At 33.9% G+C, this 27,114-nt stretch overlaps 3 protein-coding genes and 3 long non-coding RNA genes across 14 annotated transcripts; 3 read left to right on the plus strand and 3 right to left on the minus strand.

Annotated features, from left to right (window-relative positions):
* The first annotated feature begins 1,198 nt into the window (after window positions 1–1,198).
* Window positions 1,199–2,787, plus strand: LOC128035344 (uncharacterized). Its single transcript, XR_008191743.1, has 3 exons — window positions 1,199–1,255; window positions 1,724–1,810; window positions 2,610–2,787. It is a non-coding gene; the product is annotated as an uncharacterized LOC128035344 (long non-coding RNA).
* Window positions 2,788–5,207: 2,420 nt separating this feature from the next.
* Window positions 5,208–7,458, plus strand: LOC105764043 (pentatricopeptide repeat-containing protein At1g53600, mitochondrial). Its single transcript, XM_012582493.2, has 2 exons — window positions 5,208–6,609; window positions 6,706–7,458. Exons 1-2 carry the CDS (start codon window positions 5,247–5,249, stop codon window positions 6,852–6,854), a joined length of 1,512 nt encoding a protein of 503 aa, XP_012437947.1. The 5' UTR covers window positions 5,208–5,246; the 3' UTR covers window positions 6,855–7,458.
* A 1,648-nt stretch (window positions 7,459–9,106) lies between these two features.
* LOC105764042 (probable pre-mRNA-splicing factor ATP-dependent RNA helicase DEAH2) lies at window positions 9,107–12,665 on the minus strand. 3 transcript variants are annotated; one of them, XM_012582491.2, is made up of 7 exons: window positions 12,257–12,659; window positions 11,915–12,117; window positions 10,731–11,815; window positions 10,208–10,333; window positions 9,877–10,115; window positions 9,632–9,750; window positions 9,107–9,501 (listed from the first exon to the last, which is right to left on the minus strand). In XM_012582491.2, the coding sequence occupies exons 1-7, from the start codon at window positions 12,533–12,535 to the stop codon at window positions 9,375–9,377; spliced, it is 2,178 nt and encodes a 725-aa protein (XP_012437945.1). In that variant the 5' UTR covers window positions 12,536–12,659; the 3' UTR covers window positions 9,107–9,374. The 3 variants fall into 3 exon arrangements, with proteins under 3 accessions (XP_012437945.1, XP_052480713.1, XP_052480714.1); XM_052624753.1 differs by lacking the exons at window positions 9,107–9,501; window positions 9,632–9,750; window positions 9,877–10,115 and having other exon boundaries at window positions 10,209–10,434; window positions 12,257–12,665; XM_052624754.1 differs by lacking the exons at window positions 9,107–9,501; window positions 9,632–9,750; window positions 9,877–10,115 and having other exon boundaries at window positions 10,236–10,426; window positions 12,257–12,665.
* Window positions 12,666–14,183: 1,518 nt separating this feature from the next.
* LOC105764044 (uncharacterized) lies at window positions 14,184–15,516 on the minus strand. Its single transcript, XR_001124511.2, has 2 exons — window positions 15,215–15,516; window positions 14,184–14,857 (listed from the first exon to the last, which is right to left on the minus strand). It is a non-coding gene; the product is annotated as an uncharacterized LOC105764044 (long non-coding RNA).
* A 4,183-nt stretch (window positions 15,517–19,699) lies between these two features.
* Window positions 19,700–22,544, plus strand: LOC105764046 (uncharacterized). Of its 7 annotated transcripts, none has more exons than XR_008191646.1 (4): window positions 19,701–20,053; window positions 20,718–21,875; window positions 22,118–22,237; window positions 22,328–22,544. It is a non-coding gene; the product is annotated as an uncharacterized LOC105764046 (long non-coding RNA). The 7 variants fall into 7 exon arrangements; XR_008191648.1 differs by having other exon boundaries at window positions 22,118–22,232; XR_008191643.1 differs by having other exon boundaries at window positions 19,700–20,053; window positions 20,718–22,237; window positions 22,314–22,544.
* A 141-nt stretch (window positions 22,545–22,685) lies between these two features.
* On the minus strand, window positions 22,686–24,145 carry LOC105764045 (WRKY transcription factor 23). The gene is made up of 3 exons (XM_012582494.2): window positions 23,751–24,145; window positions 23,507–23,650; window positions 22,686–23,390 (listed from the first exon to the last, which is right to left on the minus strand). Exons 1-3 carry the CDS (start codon window positions 24,143–24,145, stop codon window positions 22,970–22,972), a joined length of 960 nt encoding a protein of 319 aa, XP_012437948.1. The 3' UTR covers window positions 22,686–22,969.
* Window positions 24,146–27,114: the final 2,969 nt, after the last annotated feature.

Here is a 27,114-nt window from a genome sequence, read left to right on the forward strand (position 1 = left end):
TTATGCGACAAACATATTATCACATGTATAATATCATATTAGTCTGTTATTTCCTCATAACATTAAAATAATGATCATGTTATTTTAGTTAATGGGCTATAGGACTGAAATTTAAAATTTTGAATAATATAATAATTAAATTTTGTGTATACAAAAATATAAGAGGTTTTGAAGTGTAAAATATAAAGATGAGTAAAGTCGAGATAAAACAATATTATCAATATATTTGAGTCAATTTTATTTTTAAATTTGGCTAATTTTAGCTTTTATGTTTTTTTTTAAATTTCAATCTTAATCAAATTATAACAGATTAAATTTGTTTGACAATGCACTACACGTAAAGTTGTAGAGTGTTATATTAAATTATATTTGATGATTTATGTGTTTTTAATATGTTATAATTTTTGTCTTTTATTTTAATTTATTTGACATTAAGTTGAAAAAATATTCTCTTAAATATAAGTTAAATGGAAGATTTAATCTTAATTATTAAATATTAAGGAAACCTACACCATTAGTCATTAAATTATGGGTAAGCTTTCATTTTGATCACTTAAACTTTTCATTTAAGTCATTAAACTATTCAAAAAAAAAGTATTTAAATCAATGAGCTTTTTTTTTTTAAGTTCTGTCATTGAGCTCCAAGCGACAATTCAACAATCAGTATGGTGGATCAATACCCATCGACGAGTAGGAAAACATACTTTAGCTCCAAGTCAATCTAACGGTCAGTGTAGGAGATCAGAGAAAGAAACTTTTTGAATTTTCGTTCGTAGATTCATGACGTCCAATGTAATGGTCTAAATTCAAGGTTATCGGAACAATGGTTTCGGGACCACAAATCCGATGAGGAAAAATTTATTTTTCTTCTATTTTTATGGTCTACAATTTCACAAAATGATTTCGTGAAAATTTCATTCGAAAATTTCGACGTTTGGGCACTCAATTTAGTCAAAAGAACTAAATTGTAAAAAGTGCAAAAGTTGAGTTCTACATGTTAGAGGTGTCCAATTGTTATGAAACTTTAAATTGGAGGTCCTTATATGGCAATTAGACCATTGGTTAAGTTGGTAGACAAAAATGGACATGAAATAAGTGAAATAGGAAATTTTTAAGTTAGGGGTAATTTGGTAATCTAGTAATTAAAATGAATTAAAAGGGAAAAATATGGCAAATTGTGCTCATCTTCTTCATTTGGACGAAATCAGCAAGGGAGGAAGCCATAGTTAGGGTTTTCAAGCTTCCAAGCTCCATAGTAAGTGACCCCAAGCCCGTTTTTAATGTTCTTTACGTTTTTGAGATTCCGGTAGCTTAATTTAGCTTATTCTAGCAATAATTTAACCTAGGGTTTATATTTAGAAAAATACCCATAGGTGAAAAGTGTTTATTTTAATGTTTTATGATAGAATATGAAGCTTGAAATTATGTTAAACAACTTTTGCTAAGTGATTTTAAGTGAAAACGAGTAAAACGACATAATCGGTAAAAATACCTAATGTTCATAAGTAAGTGTTAGAGTGGGAATTTGATGTTGCCATAGAAGGTAAAAATGTTCAGCATGTTATAAAACATAAGAATAAGAGATGAAGTTTAATTTCCAAGCCTTGGGGAAAAAATGTAATTATGTAAAAGTTTAGGGGCAAAATTGTAATTTTGAAAAAGTTAGAGTTGAGGGCTGTTTTGATAAATGTGAGTATTAAATGAGTTAAATTTGCTATTTTAGATCAAGAAGAACGAAACTCGAGGTTAGACAAAGGAAAGAATAAAGTTGAAGACTAAGTTGGTGAATTGGGCTATATTTGGTACCGAGGTAAGTTTACGGTAAATAAATGCAATATTTCAATAATTATTATTAATACTGATATTTTCCAGCAACTATGAATTTATTTCATGAATTTATTTGATGTTGATTCAAGTATAAAATGATAAGGAATTAATATTAAAAAGTCTCGTTGATTAATAAGGAAAGTACTGGATACAAATGTCATGACATTTGGGTAAAGAGATCCCATGTAAGACCATGTCTGGGACATGGCATTGGCATCCTTGAGATCACGAGAGGTCTCATGTAAGACCATGTCTGGGACATGGCGTTGGCACCAAGACGAGAGGTCCCATGTAAGACCATGTCTAGGACATGGCATTGGCACCGAGATGAGAGGTCCCCTATAAGACCATGTCTGGGACATGGCATGGGCACCGACATGAGAACATCCCATGTAAGACCATGTCTGGGACATGGCTTTGGCATGTTATTATCAGAAGAGACCCGAGTATCCTTATTGTGCCAATGTAGCTCAACTGGCTAAAAAACAAATCATGTTCAGGAAAGTTCAGTTAAAAACATAAATGGCAAGCTCAGGTAAGTTATAAGAGCTAAGAACTTATTATATTATCAATTGATATTCAACGATGCAGCAAGAGAAGAGTAAGTTATGCACACAAGTATACTAAGTAAACGAGCAAGAGAACTAGAATGAGATTAACTAAAGAGTAAACTAGAGATTTAGACACTTGAGTTTAATTATTTGTGTTTAATGTTGTTATTTATTTGCTAGTAAACTTACTAAGCTTAATGCTTACTTCTTTTATTTTTCTTTCTCTTATAGTATTGCAATGCTGCTTTAAGGATCCTAAAGAAGTCGGAGATTGTCAACACTATCAAGAACAACTGCTCGGTATTTTATGATGAAACACGTTTGAGTTATGGCATGTATAGGAACTTAGTTATTTTGCATGTTTGTAATTATGATTTTTCTAAAGAATGGTGTGTGAGTATTTGATGATGAATGGTTATTAAAATGATTAAGTATGAAGATGTTTGTTGTTATAAAAGTCTAGGTGATAAATTATGCATGGAAAACATGAAAAGGTAAAATTTTACAAAGCAACAGAATTTAGGCAGCACAGTGACGTGACTTTGAAAAATCACCTAGGATAGTATATAATTAGTTATAAGGTTAATGATATATGGAACTAAAGCTTATTGAGTCTATTTTCATGAAAAATAACAGTGTAGTAAAAGAAATTTTATATTTTAAGGTATGTGAATTTTAGTGAGACAGGGTCAGAACTATTTTTGGAGTCCCCTGTTCTGAGTTTAGAAAATTACTAAAAATTGTACAAAACTATTTTTGAACTTTATTTTACATTATTAGATTCCTTATTGAGTCTATTTTCAGTAGGAACAAGTGAGAACACCATATGAAAATCCTACAATGAGAAAATTAATTTTTAGTAACAAGAGGTCAGAACAGTCTAATGGTGAAACAGGGGAGACTTTAACTAATAAACTGTACTAATTGGCCAAACCAAAAATTATAAAAATTTTATGGTAAGTAGATATATGAGTCTAGTTTTAGGGAAAATTTACGGATTTAAATTTCGAGTTCCGTAGCTCGATTTATAATTAATTTAGTAACTGCTGCGCGATTGGACAGATTGCTGTAAATAGTGAAATTAATTTTCAAAACCAGTTTTTATGCTTCGAATTAGTAAGATAAGCTAAGTAACGCCTCGTGCTCGACTCCGACAAAGGTCTCAGGTGAGGGGTGTTACATCCAAAGTTGTCTTATGAAAAAAAATTAATCTGTAGAAGAAAAGGGAAAAGAGAGCTAAGTATTCATGCTTTTACTTTTAAGAATTTTCTTTATTTTTTTTTCGAATTTAAAAATTCAAATCAAATTGTTAATACCATTAAATTCTTCTGTTAAATTTTATGGAGTTATATTTTGAATTTTTTTAAAAAGACATTGTAATGGAAATGAATTTAGCATATAAATTTTAACAGTGTTAACAACTCACAAAATTGCATCATCATTTTAATCAAAATAAAGTATTTGGGCTAACCATTATCATTGTAATAGTTGACGTATCAAATTATGTTAAGAAGTTGAAGTATAAAGATTAAATCTTAAATTTGAGCGTAATATAGTGACCAAAATTGAAATTCAACCATAATAATATAATTTGTAAAAATAAAATATGGTGTCATGCCACTTTGCCACGTTCATAGTCTCTTTTTTTTTTTGTTATAACATTCAAATACAGTTGAAAAAACTAATTTTAACCATTGAACTATAAATAACCTTTTATTCTTAGATTCTGGTCAACATTTAAAGGATATGATAGTAACATAATAAGATAACTTTCACATATAAAGATATAAATTATTTGGATTAATTAATGCCATTGTAAAAGCAAACGACCAAATTATATTAAATAAAATATAAATATTAAATATCAAATGTGAGTATAATAGAAAAATCAAAATTATGGTTTTACTATTATCTTATAATGACTAAAAGGAGGAAACAATGACATTAGTTAGCCAAAATAATTGACACCGTTAATAATTTTGGTAGTTGATAAGGATTTAAAAAACATATTCCAACTTATCATGTCAAAATAATTTTTTGTTAGAATAGTTTTTTTAAATCTACATAAAAGGTTTATAAGAGTAGTCAACAATATTAACTATTTAAACTAAACATTATATAAAAAAAAGAGACTAAATTATCGTAGAATTTCAAGTATAAAGATTAAATCTTAATTTTAGGCATAGAGTAAGGACCAAAATGATATTTGACCATTTTTTATTAAATGCAAAAAATGACCAAGACATGTGGTAATGTAAGAGTGTATTTTCGGCCTTAAAAATATATATATTGGTTATAAATACTTTAATATATTAAAATTGTATAATCACTAATGTATTAAAATATAGTATTTAATCTTTCAAAAAATATAATATTTTAAGATAATTATGACAATTAAAAAAATGACGAGATAAATATCAAATAAATACATGAAGTTATTTCGATATGTAATTTGATATATAAATTTTGAGTTGATGCAATTATATAAATGAAATTGGAATTGTAGTTCATATGTATATATAAAATTTAATTTTGATTCAATTATACGTATTTAAAGAAACAAAGACATACATTTATTTTCATATTAGATTAATATAATTGTTTATATATGTAATATATCAATGTAAAATTATGTTAATTCGATAATATTTTTAGTAATTTGTGAAATTAAATCATATAAAAATTTTCTATAAAAAATTACATAAAATTAAAGTTTATATATAATATTACACAGTAAATTAAAATTTTAAAGTATAATTTTGATATTTATATGGCAAAAATTATATTAAGTAAATGATTTTATATTAATGTACTAAAAGTAAGCGAACGGCTAATCTCGCACATGCGTCGGCTAAGTAATTGCCCGCCATGCGCATAATAACCCCAATCCTCCCTCGGAAAAATCCCCGTCATCTTTCTACACTTCCGACGATCAATCTCGACAACGATATCAATAATTGCCTCCAAAAAACCCGCTTTAACGAGCCCCAAAAGCTCTTTCACCAAACCCCAATCGCCGGAAACATCTTCTCATGGAACGCAATGATGAAGCCTAACCTAGGAAATGGCCAGACTGAACATGCCCAGGAACTGTTCGATGAGGTGTCGCTTAAAACCCGCGCTTCTTGGAACACATTTTTATCGAGCTTAAACAAGAGACAAAACCCAGAGGTAGTCTATAAAGGCTTTCTAGAGATGGGTAGAGTTGGTTTTAAACCGAAAGAGTCCACTATCTCGACTTTAGTCAGTGCGGTTTCTGAAACAAAGTTCAACGTATTGGTACCGCAAGTTCATGCACTTGTTGTTTGTTTGGGGCTTAATATGAGCATGTTTGTGGGGCCTGTGTTGATGAAATGGTACTCGCGAATGGGGGATGTAGAGGGACTGGGAAGAGTGTTTGATGAGATTTTGGTAAAGAATGCTGCTTGTTGGAATGCTTTGGTTTCAGGGTATATGGAAGTAGGGTATTTTAAGCAGGCTCGTAGGGTATTTGATAAGATGCCAGAGAGGGATATTGTTTCTTGGACTTCTTTGATTGATGGGTACATTAGGAATAAGTGGGTTAATAAAGCTAGGTCTATGTTTAATAAGATGAACCAGAAGAATGTGGTTTCTTGGACTGCGATGATCAACGGATATGTGCAAAACGAGAGGTTTCGGGAGGCATTGAAGTTGTTTGTTTTGATGTTAAGATCTGATACGAGGCCTAATCAGTTTACTTTTTCAAATGTCTTGGATGCATGTGCTGGTTGTTCATATCTTATTACCGGCCTACAAGTCCATTCATGTATCCTAAAGTTTGGGATACCGCAGGATTTAGTATTGTCTGCTTCCCTAGTCGATATGTATGCAAAATGTAGGAACATCGATGCTGCATTTTGTGTATTCGAGTCCATGCAGGAGAAGAGTTTGGTATCATGGAATTCCTTGATAGGAGGTTATGCAAGACAAGGACTTGGAAGAAGAGCGTTGCAGGAATTTGATAGGATGATTAGCACTGGTATCAACCCGAGTCAGGTTACAATGTTTAACGTTTTATTAGCATGCAGGGGTAGTGGATTGGTCAAAGAAGGTGAAAGGCAGTTCAACTCAATGGACTGCAAGTACGGCATACAACCAGGGTTGGAACATTATGCCTGTATGATGGAGATATATGGGAAAGCAGGTCAGCTGGGTAAGGCTGAGACATTGATCAAGGGGATGATTTTGAAATTCGATGTTGTTCTTTGGGGTGCGTTTCTTAGAGCCTTTTATTTATACTCCGGTTTGGAACCTCCCGAATTTGCCACAGAAGGTATTTTTAAATTGAAAACTGATTATCCTGCAGTTTATGCAGCATTTAGAAAGATACACGGTGGAACAGGGAAACGGAGTGGTGTAATAGAATTTAGACCATCGAAGGAGATGAAACAAAGAAGGAATATCGCAAAGCAGAAGGTTCTTAGTCAGATTGAATCTCCGGTGGAAGTCAAATGAATTGAAATACCTCTACACTCATTAATACAATAATGCTTCTTAGCTGCAAATCTTTAGCCTGATTGTTTGAATAATATAGCCGTTTCTACGTGGCATCTGCTTTTTTATAGATGATGTCTTGATTCGTGAAGAATTGGTATACAGATTACGATGGCCGAAATCACAGGGCTCGAAAAATGAGAATGATGAATAGAATAAAGGGTTCTTGATTCCTTGTTCTTCGATTTCACAAGAACCCCATTGTGACATGAAACATCAAGAATGTTTTCAACACTGGCTCGTTGCATATAGTTGCAAATTGGTTGTTACATCACACTTCAAGCATATTTTACAATCTATTGGTAATAATTTATAATCGATGACTTGGAATATATGTATATCTTGAGAAATTTTTTCGCCATAATGAGGCGAAGCACATTATAGAATGATTTAGAGATGGATGTTTTCATGGTGAAAATGATTATGGTTCATGGTCTGCGATTATAAGGTGCAGATGTGAGAGATAAGTGGGCAGGGAGTTATTGTATTTCTTTATTATCATTTACTCTTTTGATCCTATTATGTACCCAAAAAGACGGGAGCAATGCATAAACGTTTTTCAGTATGGTGGGATTGTTTTGATCCGTGTTCTCTCTCGTGACAAAGTCTTCGATGTTTATTTTATGGTTCATGAGACTAAATTTTTTAGGGTTCGTAGTTGTCCCTTTTAATAATGTTATATTTTCTTCAGATGCACTAAATCTTCAAGTCGTCACAAAAGATCCTATTTATCTCTAAAAGAGAAATACCGGTTTGTTAAAATGAATGCTATTGGCTATTCAGACAACCTAAAAATATTGCAGCTGAAGAAGTTTTGGTTGTTTGGTTTTTACACGCAGCAAGCAAATTTGGTAAATGTCTAGAGATTTCCATAGCCGAAGGATCATATTCTTCTGGATCTATTATGCATCAAATACAAGCCTGTAAATTACACATGCTTGTCTTGCATAAGAACAGCAGGCAAAAATATGATCCGTATTCTCATTCTGTGTTGCATAATTTGCAGGCAAGCTACACTTGTTGGAAGTATTACTGCTAACCATGAAACAAGAGAGATGCCTAGGAATGGATGGTCCTCCCCATACAACCTTGTGCCAGGGCACCTTAGATTGCTTTTGTTTCATGCCTTGTAATTACCCTGAGGCACACCAACTTGTGGCATCAGGTCTCTCAGTTTGAGAAGCTTCTTCCAACTCCAGCTATGTCCTTGAGTTGGCTCTGCTTCCCAAAAACTAACACTGTTTAGCTCATACGCTTCTAACCAAGCCACCCATAGTGAACCCGTTTGCACTTTGCACTTTGCACCAAAACTAGCCAAAAATTTCTACGCATGCAAGCACTACTCCATAAAATCAGATCTTCAACCCCAAATCCTTCCTTTCCAACTTACTCTAGCCCCCCTTGCTGAGCCTTCATTGTCTTTCAACACCGAGGAAGTAGAACCCTTTGTAAAGATCAAAAGATCGTCTGCAAAGAAGATATGAGTAAATTGCACTGTTCTATATTTCGGGTCAAAATAAAAAAAATTGTATCTTCCAGCTTTGCTCAAGAGGGTTGATAAATCATTCATGCCAATAATGAATAGGTAGCTCCTTTCCCTGCAGAGAAATACCCAACTAATCATCCATTCCATTCAAAGCAATTGAGAACTTTGAATGCGAAACACAGCCTCAAATCCATTCAATAAACATCTTTGGGAAGAACTCCCAACTAAGGGAATCAACAGGATTTTCCTTGGATCAACTTTTAAACCACATCTTGGGGGAAGATCCTTACTCCCATGCCCATAATCCAATTCCATAAATGCACTCTATATAGATGGCCGAGTCCTCTTCATTCTATTTGTGGGAATCTTCGTAATGCACATACAAAAAGTAGTACAACAATATATAGGCCTAAAAATCCATAACCAGTCTTGGGTTAGGGACTTTGACTTGTATCAATTTAAATCCAATCAAATTCTTCAGAATCATCCCCCTTTTATTTTGCATTCGCAGCTTAAGTTCTTCAAATTAAGTCCTCACGAACTCGAATTATTTCATATTTTCACTTCAGGCTTGAATAATATTTCCAGATACAAATAACTTCTAATTTAAACTTGAAACTGTTCAATTTAGGTACAGGGTAATTGAAGCTCATACTTGGGAATTGATTGAATCAGGTTTTCCTTCACAGATCAGGAATCAGCAGGAGAAAATTTATCACAAGGGTAATGAGTATTAAAAAGATCCAAAATCATGCTCGTTTCTTCTTTCTTCAGAGATCATTTCAAGTGTTCCTTAAATGATAAAATAGAAGGTTAAAAGAACAAATTTGGAGTGCTAGTACAAAATACAAGATAGCTAGGGGAAGAAGTTCCTCATGATGTTACAAGAAATTTCTGTTTCTTCCAATTTATCAACTAACATACTAAGTAATAACTCCCAAATAGCACCGTTGAAGAAAAATTCATGTCAAATCAACTTGTATGGTCGTAGCACTTCATCTCCTGTTTCGACTCTCCTCCCGATCCTTCTCCTTTTTTCTGTAAAGCTTTTCGAGGACTCGCTTAGCCTCACACTGTGGGAAGTTTTCGAGATCATAATAATGTGGTGCTATATCGACTAACCTGTATCCATCAAAAGAGTGCATATGTAAATTAACGAGCTATTGGACAAAACTAATCTTGGGGTTTCTCAATTCATGTATCATGAACCCACACAAGTATGTCAACCATAAGAAAGGAGGGAGAGACTAACCATTCACCACGAATATCTGTCACAGTACGAATAAAATTCCGGCTTGTCAGGACATACTCGTTGTAGATGACCCACTCTGGCTTGTGATCCAGGCAATTTGATGGATGCAAGTGCACCACCTGTAAAATAAATAACACAATACACAGTTACATTCCACGCATGCACCTCCAAAATGAGAAAAAACTTCACCAAGAAACCAAGAAAGAAAGCCTGATCCAGAAACAGAGAAAACTATTTATATGGACCTGGTTGTCTTTAACTGTCAAGTAGTGCCCCGTGCGCTCCAGATGAGCTACCTGCATGAAATACCCAGCAAGCATGGCCTTTCTAATGTTGACATAGTAGTCACGGCTGTTGAAATCAGTGCTGCACAGCTTGAGATTAAACCTGGACATAATGCGCACGAGCTGTTGTCTAACATTATCAGCAGCCTTCAGCGCTCTATGGTTGATGAAATTCTCATAGCACCAAGATTGATCCTCGTCTGCAGTTTTCATATATTATAAGACTCTTAAGTTATTGCCATCAGAAAATAAATCTGGGTTGTTTTTGGGGGAAAACGGATGAAGTACTTACTGTTTTGTTTGTAAGCATGGTACACGTTCAAAAGTGTGAGATGATCACCATCGATATGCCCAAACCGAGCTTTTGCTTCATCTGCAGCTTTTTGTGCCTCCCTAGGCCGTACAAAGCAATTGGGTACTAAAGAAAGAATTGAGTTATCACAGAAGAGGCCCATGGTAGGTCAGCAGAGGCATACAGGCAAGGCGACACCATTTGCTTCATGAGAGAATACTGAGAAACTGAAACTATCTGCATCAGCACTTGCTTAGAAATCCTATGGTGCATGCCAACAGGGGCATGGAACCCAGACAAGACAGTTGCTGATGACAACCTAAGACACATTCCAGCTTAACTGTATCAACGCATACAAGCATATGCATGTAAACAGTTAAACATCTAGTGTTGTGCACTAGCCGAAGTGCAAACACTCTTTCAGATAGGGACGATATCAAACAAGATATAGCCCCAGGACAACAACTTCCTAAGACCTGACTCAACAGAAACACAAAGCATGCTAGAAAACAAATAGAAGTACCTGAAAGCATGGCGGCAACTGAAAGAATCTCATTTGAACAGTTGAACTCAGAACTAACTACGAGCATCTTTGACATTTGAGGATCCAAGGGGAATTCACTCATGATCTCACCCAGCTTTGTTAAGTTACCCTCATCATCCAATGCTCCCAAGTAATTCAACACTTCCAATGCACGCATCAATGTCTCCGGAGCAGGTGGGTCCATAAAATCAAAATGAACCAGATCATCGATTCCCAGTTTCTTCAAGATGAGAACTGTATTTGCAAGGTTTGAACGTAATATTTCAGGATAGGTCTGCGGCTGCAGATCATTATTAAAACTCTTTTCAGTGTAGAGCCTGAAGCATTTCCCAGGTTGTGTTCTTCCAGCACGTCCAGATCTTTGATGTGCACTTGCCTTTGATATAGGAGATACCAATAAGGACTCAACACGCACTCGTGGGTTATAAACTTTTTGTTTAGAAAACCCAGGGTCAATAACATAAACAATGCCATCAATAGTCAAGGAAGTTTCGGCAATGTTTGTAGACACCACAATCTTCCTTCCAGGAGGGCCACCCTCTTTCACAGGAGGTGGAGCAGGCTCAAAAATCTTCTGTTGCATTGCTGGTGGAAGAGTTGAATATAGAGGCACTACTTTAACAGGACCTACTTGATCCCCCATGTTTCCTACTTCTTTCGTTATTTTGCGACAGGCATCTTCGATCTCCTCCTCTCCGGTTAGGAAAACAAGTATATCACCAGGAGGTTCACACATGTGTATCTGCACAACAGTCCGTATCGCAGCCTCCAAGTAATCCCTTTCAGGTTCCTGAGTGTAGAATATCTCCACAGGGTGAAGCCTACCTGGAACCTTCATAAGTGGTGCACCATTAAAATAACCCTGAAACTTTTCAGCCTCTAGTGTAGCACTCATAACAACAAGCTTAAGGTCAGGTCGATTCCTTAAAACTTCTTTCAGAAGCCCAAACAGCACATCCGTAGCCAAAGTTCTTTCATGAGCTTCATCGAGAATAATCACTTTATATCTTTCTAAAAGAGGATCTGTCATCGCTTCCCTTAAAAGCATACCATCTGTTAAATACCTGTCATACAACAAAAACAAAATAACCTTAAACCTCTCCTATTCATATCCATTTCTATACCATTAATACCAAATAAAAATCAGGAAAGTCAAAGCTTACTTCAAAACAGTCCTTGCACTACTGCAATCCTCGAAACGAATACTATAACCCACCTCCTCTCCAATAGTCACATCCATTTCTTCAGCAACACGACGTGAAACAGACATGGCAGCCACTCTTCGAGGCTGGGTACAAGCAATCATCATTTTCCTACGTTTATCCGGAGTTTCTATATCAACGGCGTCCAGTACAAACTGAGGAATCTGCATATCACACAAAAAAACCCTAAAATGTAACTACCTAATCCTTTTTCCTCAAAAACAGAAAGCCCACAACAATTGTTCATAGATAGTAAATCAAATTTCAAGTTTTCAAAAATACACAGCTGAAAAAAGTACTAACCTGAGTAGTTTTACCGCTACCGGTTTCACCGACCAAGACAAGGGTTTGATTCGCCCTCAATACTTGCAAAAACTCTTCTTTTTGTTGCCAAACGGGGAGGGTTTTCCTCTTCTCCAAAATATCGTAATACCTTTGAGAATAAGGCCGTCCATTCCACTTGTTGATCGAGCTGTTGGCGTTCATCCCCGTTAAACCTAAACCGTTCGATTTCGCGATCTTAGCCGACGGCTCGTCCACAACATCAAACAAGCTCACCTTCCTTTTTCTCTCCGTACCCATTCAAAACTCTAAAATTTATGAATTTGATTGGGTCGGTTGATTAAGAGCTCCTCTATTAAAAAAGAGGGGAAATATGAAAACCCTAAAAGTGGAAATAAGGTTTGGGTAAAAGAGGGAGGCTAGGGTATTTTGATTCTGGGTTATTTATATTTAATTATTTTAGTATTTACGAAAATATCACTACTTGCTTGCTTGACTGCAAAGATAGGAGTAGAACTTCCTAGATTTACCAATTGGTCCCTAGTATTTGATTTATTTACTTACAGACCTACAACTTCGGTTCACATTTTTAAGCATTTACTTATAATTTTATTACAGGCCTTTCAGCCCAATTCTCCATATTTTTTCTTACGTTGGGCTTTTCAAGACCTCAGTTTGTCTGGATAAAAATCCAATCGTTTGTTTTTTTAGAATCTCCAACCACCCCTCAAACTCAACAAACTCACTATTGTGGTGCTTATGAAACTGTCAAGATGGCTGCGGCTACTGGAGGGGCGATGTATAAGCAAGGGGATTGGATCTTTGGATTTAATCAATATTTAGGGGTATTTTAGATGGTTTGGTCTTTGTTTAAGAGAAAGAATATCAGAAGGTTGTGATCCACACAAATAACTTAGAGATAGTCAAAGTCATACAAGATGTTCATTTGACAGTCTCTTTTTCAGCTTTATTACGAAGAATTCATAAAGGTAGATAACATTGGAGGATAAAATATATTTTCAAGGAGAGGAACCAAGTTGTGGATCAAATAGCAAAAATAGCCATGACAAGGAGTACAGACATGCAAGTGTTTAAAGACATTCTTGAAGACCTACTATCTGTTCTTGAAATTGATAGAATTGTTAATTTTTGATTATGTTAGTTTAATATAATTTGTATGTTTTTCACCATTTTTTTTTTGTGGTGCTTAACGTTGGAAAATTTGAATATGCCTAAATTTGTTGAATTTTTAGATTTAGGACTAAATTAATAGAATTTGTAAATATTAAAGGACTAACTTTATTATTATGCCAATAAAAACTCATTGTTAATGATTTATCGGAAGAGTGACTAAAATATTAAATTTTATAATGTTTGCAACTAAAATAGAAAATTTTAAACCTAAGTAATCAAAATAGAAACATACTAAAAATTGGGTGACTATTTTTCAATTTACCTAATTTTTTTATCAAGTTGGCCTTTTCAATACCCGAGTTTACCTGGATCAAAAATTCAATCTTTGTCTTTTGAGAATTATAAAAGTAATTAGATATTATTACACGTAAGTAAAAGAAAATATTTTATGTCTTAAATTTTATTTAATAATGAAATTAGGTGGATAGTATTATTATTGAACATGTCTTCAATCCTTAGATTTATAATTTTTAATTATTTTATTTAAAGATAAAAAATAATATGAAGCCTATACATGGTGGCAAATTGTTACGCGACACATTTCTGCTAAAACAATAGACTGGAAGTTCTTTCAGTCAGAGTTTTAGAAGAAGTACATCGAGGAACTATATTTAGAGGATAGAAAGTAAGAATTTCTTTTGTTAAAACAAGGAGATCTCTCCGTAGTGGAATATACACGACTTAGCAAGTATGCTGTGGAGCTTGTTCCGACTGAACAAGAAAATTGTAAACGCTTTCTATGTGGAATGCGAGATGAGATCAGGATTCAATTAGTTGCATTGAAAATTAAGGAGTTTGTTGATTTGTCCAAACGGGCAAAAATGGTAGAACAATATTTGGGATTAAGCAAGAAATCTGAACCTTCTCGTGTTACAGGAAAATGACTCGAGGCTCTTAGTTCACATTCAGTACCAAAACGAACTAAAGAATCTCGTGAGCATAGGAAGACAGTTGCAAGATCAACTACATCAAACAGAATGTGAGATCACCGACGCACCATTTATGTTTGCAGTGTAAAAGGGTTGAATAGAACTTCTGAAGCGCCGAGTTGTGAACATTGTGGGAAGAAACACTAGGGAAAATGCTAGAAATTGACTAAAAGGTGTTTTCGATGTGGATCACTAGAACACTTCACTCGTGAAAGTCTGACAAACGAAAATGATAGACCTGATGTTACACAGAGAGCTGTATCAACAGTTAGGGGTCAAGGTTTTAGCTGAGGTGGTTAGTGTAATACCTAATTTTGCCCGGATTACGAAGTCAACAAAAAATATATAATCTATAAACCCAAAATTCAAAGTTATCCTAGCCCAAATACCTAGCCCAATTGCTAAACCTAATGGAGCCCAATACCAAAACAAACAGCATGCAGAGACCCCAGAAGTTTCGGCAGCTGCTTCCCCACGTTCGCCTCCACGGCCTCCGTACCTGCGAAAAAAGTGGATCCAAACAGCAAACAAACCAGCATACAGCACAGCAATAACAGAAACATAGCAAATAATAGCGGAAAATACAAGAAAAAATGGAAAAAAGGAGTTTTCGAGAATTTCTTTTTTCTGTTATTTCGGCTATATAAAGCCAAATTAAATTTGTAAAAGGGGACTGATTTTACAGAAAGAAATACAGAGAAAAAGATTGAAAATAGATATACAAAAAAAAGAGAAAAAGAAAAGAAAAGTTTGAATAAAAGGTGATTTTTTGTTTTTATTTTGGTGTTCATCGTTCTTTTTTTTATGTTTTTATTTTTATGCATAAAATAAAAGGAAGAGAAGAAAGAAAGCTTACCTTTGCCCTCGGATCTGCTCCAACGGGGTTCAAAAACCCAACTCAGTGAGCATCCGGTCACCGATCGCGGTGGAGCCACGGTGGAAGGAAAGTGACGCAGCGGCGGCTCAGGAAAAAGTTAGAAACCCTAGCAGAGAAAGCTAGGGTTGGTTTGTTTTTTATAAAAAAAAATGGCAGAAAATGGAATGTTTTAAAAAAATATTGATTTTATAACAAGTACGAAACGACGTCGTTTAGGGCCTGTTTCAATAGCCTCAAAACAGCGCAGTTCTGGCAATGATCCGCGCAGTGACTCGACCCGAGGGAAGGATCCGCGCGTTTTCTCCTAAGGGTCAATTTCACATTTGATCCTCCTCCTTTTGTGGCGTGTTCAAATCAACTTTTTTTATTTATTTTTTATTTTTTTGAATTTTGGCTCTGCATTTTATTTTTGTTTCATTTTAGTCCTATCACAGCGTTGCGTTTTGGGAGGATGGGAATATTTCCCAATTAGTCCCCCATGTTATTCGCGCGCTGTATTGTGGCCCTCAACTTTATTTTATTTTCATTTCTTTCCTTTCAATTCTGTTTTAAGTGCGATTTAACCCTCATTAACTTAATTTAATGTACTCGATTTTTTTTAAAAATTTATTTAAAAATTTATTATTCCATTATTTTTTATATATTTAATTTCTTAAATTTAACCTTATTTTAATACTTATGCTAATATTATTGTAAATCCATTATTAATATTGATTAAATTTATCGTATACTATCATTTTAAGCTATTTTCACATATTATCATTTTAAGTTTTCATGTATTATTATTCAAATTCATCTTACATTATTTTATTTTTTATGTAAATATTTTTTATGTAAATTCAATATTATATGCACAATTTATATTAAATTTTTATATTATACATACATACATATATGATATATTATAGAATTCATTTTTTTCTTTTTATACTTATTTTCATATATAATTTATTTCTTTTAAAAGGCCAACTTTATTATGTTTTATTTATTTCAGCTTTTTACATGTATTATTATATATGTATACTATTATTTATATCAAGTTTTTCACTCCATGTGTATTACTTATTCTAAATTAATATGTATATTATTTTATATATTTTAATTTTTTCTTATATAATATTTGTTTCAAAATTCATCTAAATACTATTATTTTATGTAGTGTTTATTTTTGTCTCTATTTTGAATACATTTTATACTTATATATCCATATTGTTCATTTTAAAACTTTTGTAAGTATAATTTATTGATTATAATTTCTTGTTTTTAGTGTATCTTTAAAATTGATTAGTAATTCATTTAGTTTTTGAATGCAGTAATTATTGTTGCCTTGCTTGCTAGTATTTATCTATTATTTATTTATTATTCCTCAGTGTATGTTTTATTCACAAATTATCCTTTTGCGTTATACGTTACCATTCAATCGCACTACATTTGTTTTAAAGATTACGTTTCATTAAAGCATTAAAGTCGTTTTATTCCGTAAACTTTCAAAATATTCGGTGTTCAAGATTCTCGAGAGGATTGTGCCCTAACTTACTGGGCTTCAATTTTTTCGTTGAATTTAGATAGCCAAGTATCCATTTTTCAATAAAATCGTATAAATTTCAAATAAAGGCTTATACTCGGGAATTCAAAATGTTGTGTCCTAACTTACTGGATATGACATTTTGTCATCTTGAGGTAAGGATTTCTAAAAATAAAGGCAATATTCTGTATTTGGAATATTGAGAAATTGAACCCTAACTTACTGGGTTCCGGTTTTTTATTTGACTCAAATAACCGAATATCATTTTTAAACTTAAAAACATGAGTTTTAAAAGTCAAAAGATAAACTTAATTTTGAGGATTAAAAATGTTAAACCCTAACTCATTGGGTGTGACATTTTACTTCTTCGAAATAAGAGGGTCTTAACGTCTAATCCAATTTATTCAAATTTTCTTTTAAAGAGGATCGTATTTTAAAATCTTTTGAAATTTTCGACATTAAAACGTCAAACAATCAATCCAGTACAAATTTTGGGCGTTACAAGGGTGCTAACACTTCCTCGTGCGTAATCAACTTCCAAACCTGTTTTCTTAAATTTGTAGACCAAAATCGTTATTTTGTTTTATTAAAATCTCAGGGTGACCCGATCACACCTCAAAAAAGATTGGTGGCGACTCCAATTTTCGTTTTTATGTCGACAACTTTTTTTTTGTTTTCAAAAAATGGTTTCGACAGTTAGGTTTTGAGGGGTGGATCAAGAAATGGGGTGAAATAGTTACTCATCAATCGGAGGCTAGAGCGTCAGCTCGTGCTTATGTTGTACGGATACGAGATGAGGGGGATGCTATCGATGTCATAGCAGGTATTCTTCTATTATTCTCTACACCTATTTATACTTTGATGAACCTTAGTTCCTCTTATTTGTATGTTAATATTGATTTGGTCAAGTCTAGGAGTATGAAACCTGAGATGTTAAAAGTAGTTATGTTTGTTTCGAGCCCGTTGGGTCAAATGGTGTTAGTTGATCTAGTGTGTAAACGATGCCGGTTAAAAATTTAAAATTTGGTGTTTCCAATAGATTTATTAATTATGCCTTTTGGTGATTTTGATTTAATTTTGGGTATGGATTGGTTAACCGAGCACAGAGTGATTCTTAATTGTCGAAAGAAGAAGTTTTCAGTTCAGGGCTCAAATAGTGAGATTGTATAAGTGAATGGTATTAAAACAAGTGGTTCGACTAGAATTATCTCGTTGATTCGAGCTAACAAATTATTGAAGTAAGGTGGCGAAGCCTTTTTAGCTTATGTTATCAACTCGAAGGCTGGAGATGGTAAAATCAGAAATAATCGAATTGTTTGTGAATTTCTTAATGTATTTCCTGAAGAATTATAGAATTACCACTTGATCAGGAGGTTGAGCTCACAATTGATGTGTTTCCCGGTACAATTCCAATAAGAATATCCCCTTATTGTATGACACCGACTAAACTAAAAGAATTGAAAATTTAATTGCATGATTTACTGGACCGCGACTTTGTACGTCCTAATATATCGCCATGGGGAGCTCCAGTATTGTTTGTTAAAAAGAAAGACGATTTGATGCGACTTTGTCTATATTATCAACAGTTGAACAAGTTGACGATTAAAAATCGATACCTTCTACCTCGTATCAATGATTTATTCGATCAATTAAAACGAGCTACGGTTTTTTCTAAGATTGATTTATGATTTGGTTACTATTAGTTGAAAGTAAAATATAGTGATGTACCGAAAACGGCATTCCTTACGCGTTATGGCCATTACAAATTTTTGGTAATGTCTTTCAGTTTAACAAATGCACCGACAATATTTATGGATCTCATGAATCGTATTTTTCGACCTTACCTAGATCAGTTTGTAGTAGTATTCATCGATGATATTTTAATTTATTCAAAATCGGAGGATGGTCACGAACAACATCTTAGAACTGTTCTACAAATTTTGCGAGAGAAACAACTTTATGGGAAACTTAATAAATGGAAGTTTTGGCTACCCGAAATTGTATTTCTGGGGCATGTCATTTCTACAGACCAGATCTGCGTTGATCTGAAAAAGATTGAGGCATGCTTCATTAAGGTGAAATAATTTTGCTTCATTCTTTTTCAAAAATAATTTTGCCAAAGCCTCCCAAGATGCATTCGATGTCTTATCATATGAATATGCTCAATAGGTCCTCCTCGATTGTGGTCTTCAATACAAATAAAGCCTTTTTAACCTTGATGTTCCATTTTCTGAAGGCTTCAACTGTAACAGTCGAATTTTTAGTGTTGACGAAACAGTGGCTTTGGGACCGCAAATTTCCATCGTGCTCGTAAATAGTATTTCTAGAATTTTTATGGATTCATAAGAGTTGTAGTAAATTTTGGCAAAGAAATTTTATCGTTTAGATAGTTAATTAAAGAAAAATTATTGAATTGAAAAATCATAGCCAGGATGGTAGATGCCTTTTTGCCAAGGATGAGTTATTGAATTAGACGACCTTTTTGTTGACTTGCAATTTAAAGGCTCAACATTCTTTTATACACAATTGTTTATACAAATCTTTATACACTTAATGAAATATATTCTTTATACAAAAGTTTAGGTTTCAATTCAATATATGCGCAATAATCATTTTTACAATTTAAAATTCAACTAAAAAATGTTAATATACTATTTGTACCATAGTTTGGCTATAAAATTCAATTTGGTACCTTAGTTTTTCTATCCCAATTTAGTGCTTGAGTTTCACTTTGGTACCTAATTTTTACAATTTACTACTTGAATTTTGTTTTATCTCAATTAAGTACCTATCTTTTTTACTAGAGCACATAATAAAATATCATTGAGTCATATGATGCCATTTGGTGTAGGTATCAACATGAACATTTTATCCAAACTCAAGTCCCAAATAGTATATTAACCCTAAAAAATTGTCCTTTTTACTGATACATTTTTAATTTTTTTAACTTATGGCGGTAATCTGAGGTACCGAAAAAAGAAAATTCAAGCGCCCAAATTTCCAACTGTTTTTTTTCCCTATTCAGTTCACCATTTTGTTTTCTAGGGTTTTTGAAGCAATCCTCGCCATAGATGGATAGATAGAGGGATTGTGAAGGACCGTTTAACAATCACCAACCGTTAAATTCAACTCCTTTTGTTTCCCGATAATCACAATCCTAACATACCCCGCTGGCCACCACCGGCACCACTTCCGGCAACAGAGCAGCCAATAAACGACGCGTTTTCGTCCAACGGTTCCAAATCCGGTCGAAAGAGCGGGGTTTCACCATTCCATTCGAAGAGCTTCTCCAGGTAACTACATTTAGCCATGTATACAAGTCCCTACACTCTTCTTTGTTAAGTCAGAGCATATTGAAGGAAGCAATCTTGCAAAATTCTTATGTAGAAACGGTTGATATGTATACCACCATGATCTCAAATTTTAGGCCAGCAGAAATTCAGTGTATCCAGGCTACTGTTTATAAATTTGAAGACGAAATTATCATCTTTTGTTTCCTTGTCTCTGTTATATTCAACTCCAATTGAGTATAACCAATGGAAGTTGTTGAGGGACCGACTCTTTTGGGGATGTATTCGAAGTGTCATCCACTGGGAAGCTAGCTGGACGGTCTCCCAACAATGGTATGTATTGTCCCTGTGCCGGGGTTTTGTCTCCATCCTCCATCATGAGCAATTATAGTATCAATTGTGCTAGGCTTTCAGCGGGGAGAGAGACAAAATGCCGATACAGTGGCAATGCCTACCATTGTTGGGGGTTTGACCGGCTGCTCAGCAGACAGCACTTTGAAGACTTCTACCGAAGCAGTTGCCCCCTCAAGAGAATTACTAGCATAATTGTGTGTCAGTTGTTAAGCAAAGCAAGTTTCCTGCTTTTATATATCGTTGTTGCATCTTGCACCTTGTAAAATTTCCTTCAAAATGATTTGAGCGATGCATATATTAAACTCTTTTGCAGTGGAAAATAAACTGGAGGAATTCACGGTATTTGGGCTCAGAAACTGTTGCCAGGCAGCAAAAGCTGCAAAATCAGTGCCAACAGGTTCAGACATGTCTCACCCAACTGAAAGTTTAAGTCCAACAACCTTTGTTTACATTGATCTTGGACGGACTTTGTACATTTTTTTAAACATACATTTATTATTTCATTTTATGCATTGCAATTTTCTTTTCTTCAGTTCAGAGACGTTGTAAATGTAACTGATGTACTGAGATGGATGTTTTAATTGACTCAAAGAATCTCTTTCATGTGTTTTGGCATCTGATGGAACTTCATGTCATACTCTGTTTTTTATTGACATGTCTAGATGAAGTTATGATTTGCATAAATTCAGTATATTGTGATTCTCTAGGGACCGGACCATTCACAAATCAAGACAGAAACAAGTGCTGTTTGTTGATCAACTTGTGGTTAACTTTATCAGATACCAAGATCTTAATTACTCTTTTTGATTGGATTTGCATGTTGCATATGTTATCGGTTGCCTATTTTCCTTCCCCTTTCATGCTAGTAAGAAGCATATATAGATCAGGCATATGTGCAATTGTGATGATAGTAAGAAACATATGTTTATCAGGCACATGCAGGAACTTTAGAACACTCACTCTCCTCAACCTTCTCTCTTAATTTGTAGTTTGATTAGCTATTATTGAGCTCCTTTGTAATGAAATTTGGCTTCAAGATGATGTCTGTATGCGTTGTTCATTGTTTTTCATTTATTAGGCTCACTCAGGTGGAAGGATTCTGCGTTCATTTCTTCCCTGGTGATTTCTTTTTCTGGGACATCTTCTAGTTGTTATTAGGCTACATAAGTTTTGTTAATAGTCACTATTTATTTTCAATCTCCTTGCTTTCATCCCTTGTTTCCTACTTTGAAGTGGTTAAATGTTGGTAGGATAACTTGCAGGGCCGGAACTGCTCATGTAATTACAATCCTGTTAGTGAAATACATCTTATCGTTTTTGTTACATACTTGAATTTGAATGTTACATCTCTTGCTTCATGTTCTTTTATTGCAGCTTTAAAATGTTCATTGTACTAAATGTATATGGGAATTTCCAGGTATGCAAAGCAGTTTCTTGATGTTTTCAGTTTTACAGCCTAAACCCATCATAGGTGAGTGTTTTTCAACATGAGCATCTTCTGGTAAACATGTGAAAATTCAATTGGCTGACAGGATAAGATTCCTTCATGACCCTTAGGTTCTTGTTACATAGGAATTACCTAAAGGGTTATTTGTTAGACTGCACATTGGGGCAACCTCGAGTCTTAGCTTAGCACATTGGAGCATTCAAAAATGTAGGTTTCTTCAGAACCTGATATATTAACTTCTTTGTTGCTTTTGTTGGTACGGCTAGTTTTCATATCTAGGGATAAAAATTGGTCATTATCTGAGGGGGACGGTGGTAGGCCCCAGGAATCATGTAATGGCTTATCTCACACACAGTCTCCGGGTTATTCCTTATTCTACATGTAAGGTATTTGATCTTTCAATTTCACATTCATCACCAATTTTTTTTCTTTTTTAAATCAGTGATTAATCTTTGCAAACAGTATATTCTTAACAGTGACAAATTCACATGGCCAGCAAACATATAACCACAAAGGAACACTGTGGATAGCGATGTTTGATATCGAAATCGATAAGCTCCATGATATTCAGAATAAAAGAATCATGCCCCCATACTGTATGTATGTTCATCATATAAATGGCTTTCATAGTTTCATTTCCCTGTAACACACAATACACTGAATCTCCACCCTTTTACCATTCAATTCAATGAACCAAATCTATGATATAAATGCAACAACAGTGAAGTTATTTATGTTAACCAAATTTTTACATGTGTAGGCCTAATCTGTTCCTCATTAATTTTTCACTTAAGAACCCTAGCCCTCAGAATCTCGATTGCAGTACTTTCAATGGGAATGAATGCACGTTCCTTCAACAACAAAAACAAGAGATACAGGAGAAAACGAAGGGTCAGAAGGATTAAAGAAGAAAGACCCAAATTTCCTTGGTGTATATATAATCTCCACCTATACCCAGAATTTCACCCAAAAAAAACAAAAAACTAATCATTTCAAAAAGTAAAAACCGAGTCACAATAATATCCAGACCAGTGAACTAATCATTTCATCTACACCTCTTTCCACCCCTAGTCAGTGTGATAGAATTACATATAAAAGTAATTGAGTGTTCCAATAATCTACTCTTCTTTCAGCATATGAGAAGGTATAATGTCTTGAAGAAGGCCATGGTCTTTAAGCAAAGACTGCCCCGAGGTGCAAAGACGCCTCTCGTGAAGAAAACTCGAGTCAATGGAGGGACCATTATGACCAAAGTTCAAAGAAGACAAGCTATTGGCAAATGGATGTTGATGCTGCTGCTGCTGCTGGTAGTAGTAGTGAGACTGAGTATTCCTTTGCATTGGCACACTGAAAGCTGCTGCGGCTCCGGCAGAGATGCCGGAATTTATAGTAGAACCGACGAGATTCGGCCGAGGCATGAGCGGGCTGGGGTGAGTGTGTTGGCCTTCGTAAGTGGTGACCACAATGCTTGGGTCGGTGAAACATCTCTCCACTCTTTTTTTCACATTACATGAGGTGCTGGTGCAACGATAATAACTCCTGGGGAAATAAAAAAACTTAACCCATCAGCCAAATTTGTTGTCTGAAATTGGTGAAAAAGAGAATAAGGGGACAAAAATGGGTTAAATTGTGAAAAGAAACATTGAAGTAAGTACCTAGGAAAAGGGCTGTTTTTAACAGCTTTTTGGCCGTACTTTCTCCATCTGTACCCATCTTCCAGATGATCAACCTCGCTCTTTGTCATGAACGCGAATCTCGGCTCTCTCTGTCTCTTCTGGTTTGCCTTCTTCACTTTCAACCTACACACCCAAAACCCCATCATAAGCATAAAAAACCCATCTTTGTCTTGTGAGAAAAGGGGGTTAAACTTAAAAAAGAACAGAAAGAAAGTATACTCACTGTTTCTTGTTTTTTTGTTGGTCATCTTCTTCTTCTTGGTCGTCTTCTACTTTAACAGGTTCACCATTGACGGCTTCACTCGAACCTGATGAAACCGAGGAAGAGTTAGGTGTAGCAGGCAGATTAAAACCCTGCTCAGGTGACTCCATCTTGGTCGAAACTGGAACTTGTTGAGCCACATCAAATAAAGGACAGGTAAAGTCTTGAACACCCAACAACTCCATAAACCCTAATGAAAACTTATTATTATCATCTTCACTACATGAATCAAATACACTTTGTAATGGGAAACCATTGCCCGTGTAATCACAAAACGATGAGTTTGAGTTGATTGAGTTTCCCATTACATAGTCTTCCATTTTTAAACCCTCTTTTCTCTCCATGAATGTATGCATATAGGTTCAACAAAAAAAGAACTAAGAGAAGCTTTGTTTAGTCAGTTTTTGATCTGATTTTATAAGGGTAGGTGAAAGAGAAGAGTTTTAGGTTTAGAAGAAATGGAAGAGAGTGTAGGGGGAAAATGGCAAACAATATAAATAATGGGTGACATATTATTATCATTACCGGCAATTGTAAGTCAAAATTATTGTACGGAGATTCTACAGTGCCGGTTTGCATTCAATGCATGTCGACTATCTTTCATTTCATACGTAGAATTTGACTGGGTTAACCGGTCCACAAGTGTGAACGCAGTTCCTTCTCCACGTGAAGATTCTTATGGTTGTAATTTGTAAAAAAGCACCAAAGCCCCTTGGTTTTTGGCCTTTTGGGGGCCTTGGTTGTATAAAATATAAATATATATATATATATCTTGGTTTAACTATAAAATTGGTTCCTAAATCATACTACTTTTTCCACTTAGGTTCCTAAATTTTTTTTAGTCATAAATAATAATTAAAATATCAAATTCGTCTTATTTTACCCGAAAGATATATGATGCCCAATAAAGAAGTGTCACTTATCGTGAGTCGAAATTAATAGTTTAGAACCACTTGAATTTTGCTAAAAAAGACTTTCAATACCCAAGTGTGAAAATCCATATAAGTTGAAGGTGAGTTTAGCATTTAAACCTTATAGCGTTTGATTGCATAATTGATGTAAATTTGAATTTTATGGATTGTAATAATTCGATTTTTGTATATGTAATAAAGAACTCAAGTATATTTAAAATTTGCATAAAATAAACTGACATTCTTTTGGGTATGTGTATGTATTTCTATGGGGTGTCAAAACGAAAATATTATTAAATGGACAACGTGTATTAGAGAAAGTGAAATTCGTTTAAGAGGATAAGATAACGTATTATATATAATATTAGTGTATTTAGTTTAATAATTAATTAATAAAGTGAAAGGGACCTAATTTGTCCTATAATCAAAATGGATAGGTATTTGTAGGGACTACGTTGTATTATTGAAATAACTACATTATAATAAAATTTATTTTATCCTTACCTTTAACATCAAACGTCATTCTTCCAAAAACAAATAATCAAATGTCATTTCCTTCTTTATACAAGATAAATATATATATTTTTCAATTTTGATAAGAGGATTGTTTATATTTAAATCACTTTAATGATAAAATTCTATTCTATTTTTAAAAATTTTAAATTTAACAATTTTACCTTCATTTTAACTCTTTTAAAATTGGAATCCCGAAAGAAATTTCTAACTTCATCCTAGTCTAGATCCGAAAATTTACTAAGCTTATATAAATCAAGTCTAATATCATTTTTTAGATTTAATCATGAATTTAGTTTCAATACAAACAATTGCATGAACTTTTCAATTTTCGTAAAATACAAAATGAAATCCTAACAATCTAAAATAAAACTACAAACTCCTCAATTTTATGGATAGATTTCATAATTAAAAAAATTACTCATAACCTAATCCAACTTACTCTAAAAGATACCATGGATGATTATAAATAAGATTAAATGTGAAATGGCAGGGCATAAATATTTTGCATAACTGCCCTCAACCTTCACTGATTAAAGTGGGTGATAATGGCACAAACTTTAGATTTTGCCTGCGAAAATCCCAAGAAGAAAAAGGGCAATAAAGATTAAAGAAGGGAGGAAGAAGATGATGAGAATCCTCTTTTGCTTTTGGCTTTTAAGATTTTTAGGGATTGGTGTGGTAATATATAAAATATAGTGCACGTGTGACGTAAAGCCATGAATTCGATCCCACCGCACGCTAACATAATTAGCGTGTAAGCTCAACTTACCTTTGCATGCCTCAATAATTCGCTTCCTATCCTTTTTGGGTAAACCATTAATTTTACCTTCTTTCTTTTCACATACCATCTTTTCTTTTAGGAAATATGCGTTTAACCATGTTTGTTAAGTCAATTGATAAAAGAATTTGAGTGTAATTTCATGTTTTAGATCAAGAAAATGATTATGGGGAGTGTTGCTTTTACTTTTATCTTTAATTTTTAATTTGGTGAGGCTGGAATTTAATATTAGATTATGGCTTGTACATTGTGTGAGTGAAAAAAATTATAAAAAATCAGACAAGGTTTTAGTTGAAATGATATTGCTGATGCTGAGATTAGACATGGCAGTGTAATTGGGTGGTTCACCTCATTGGATATAAGGCGAAGAGACACGGTAGGAATATTTAGGCTAAGGTCGTGTTTTAGGTCAAGTTAGGAGGTTGAAGAAAAAGAGGGAAAGAGAGAAGATAGAGAGAGCATAGATGGATCTCCTTTTCAGTCAAAGCTAAGGGCTTATATACCTTTAGCTACAATCTCGAGACACCACGTATTATACCCCTATTAGTGAGTTTGGGGCAAGTGGCAGTTAATAAGTGGAGTCCAAATGTACTCATATGAATGCTCAGCATAGGAATGTGTGGAGAGTTTTGTCTAAGGAGTAAGTGCGACCCTCGTGAGATGTAGATTTGAGGGGTTATCTCCTAATGGTGGATGTATAACATATATAATTAAGGGTTTACACACGGCAAAGCCAAAATTGTTGATAAGGGGGCCAAGATAAATATATGTTCAAATGGGTCACGCTAAGCCTCTTTTAAGTATTTTTAATTTCGAGATAATCTTGATTACTAAAATTTGGGAAAAACAAAATAAATTAAATGCTCAATCTATATTAGATATTATAATTATTTAACTTTATTTTTACCTAATTAATATTTAGATACCATTTATACCTAGATATTGCAATTACTAAGGTTTACTTTTATCAAATTAATATTTAGGTACTACTTTGTATTAGTTTACCAAATTAAACTAAAAATATTACTAAATTTATCATAAAAATTATAAAAGAAATCCAATTAAAAAACTTTGAGGGCAAACACAAATTTACTTTTTTAAAAAATACTAATTATAAGAT

This window comes from Gossypium raimondii, chromosome 12, assembly GCF_025698545.1.
Source record: "Gossypium raimondii isolate GPD5lz chromosome 12, ASM2569854v1, whole genome shotgun sequence".
Lineage (NCBI taxonomy): Eukaryota > Viridiplantae > Streptophyta > Magnoliopsida > Malvales > Malvaceae > Gossypium > Gossypium raimondii.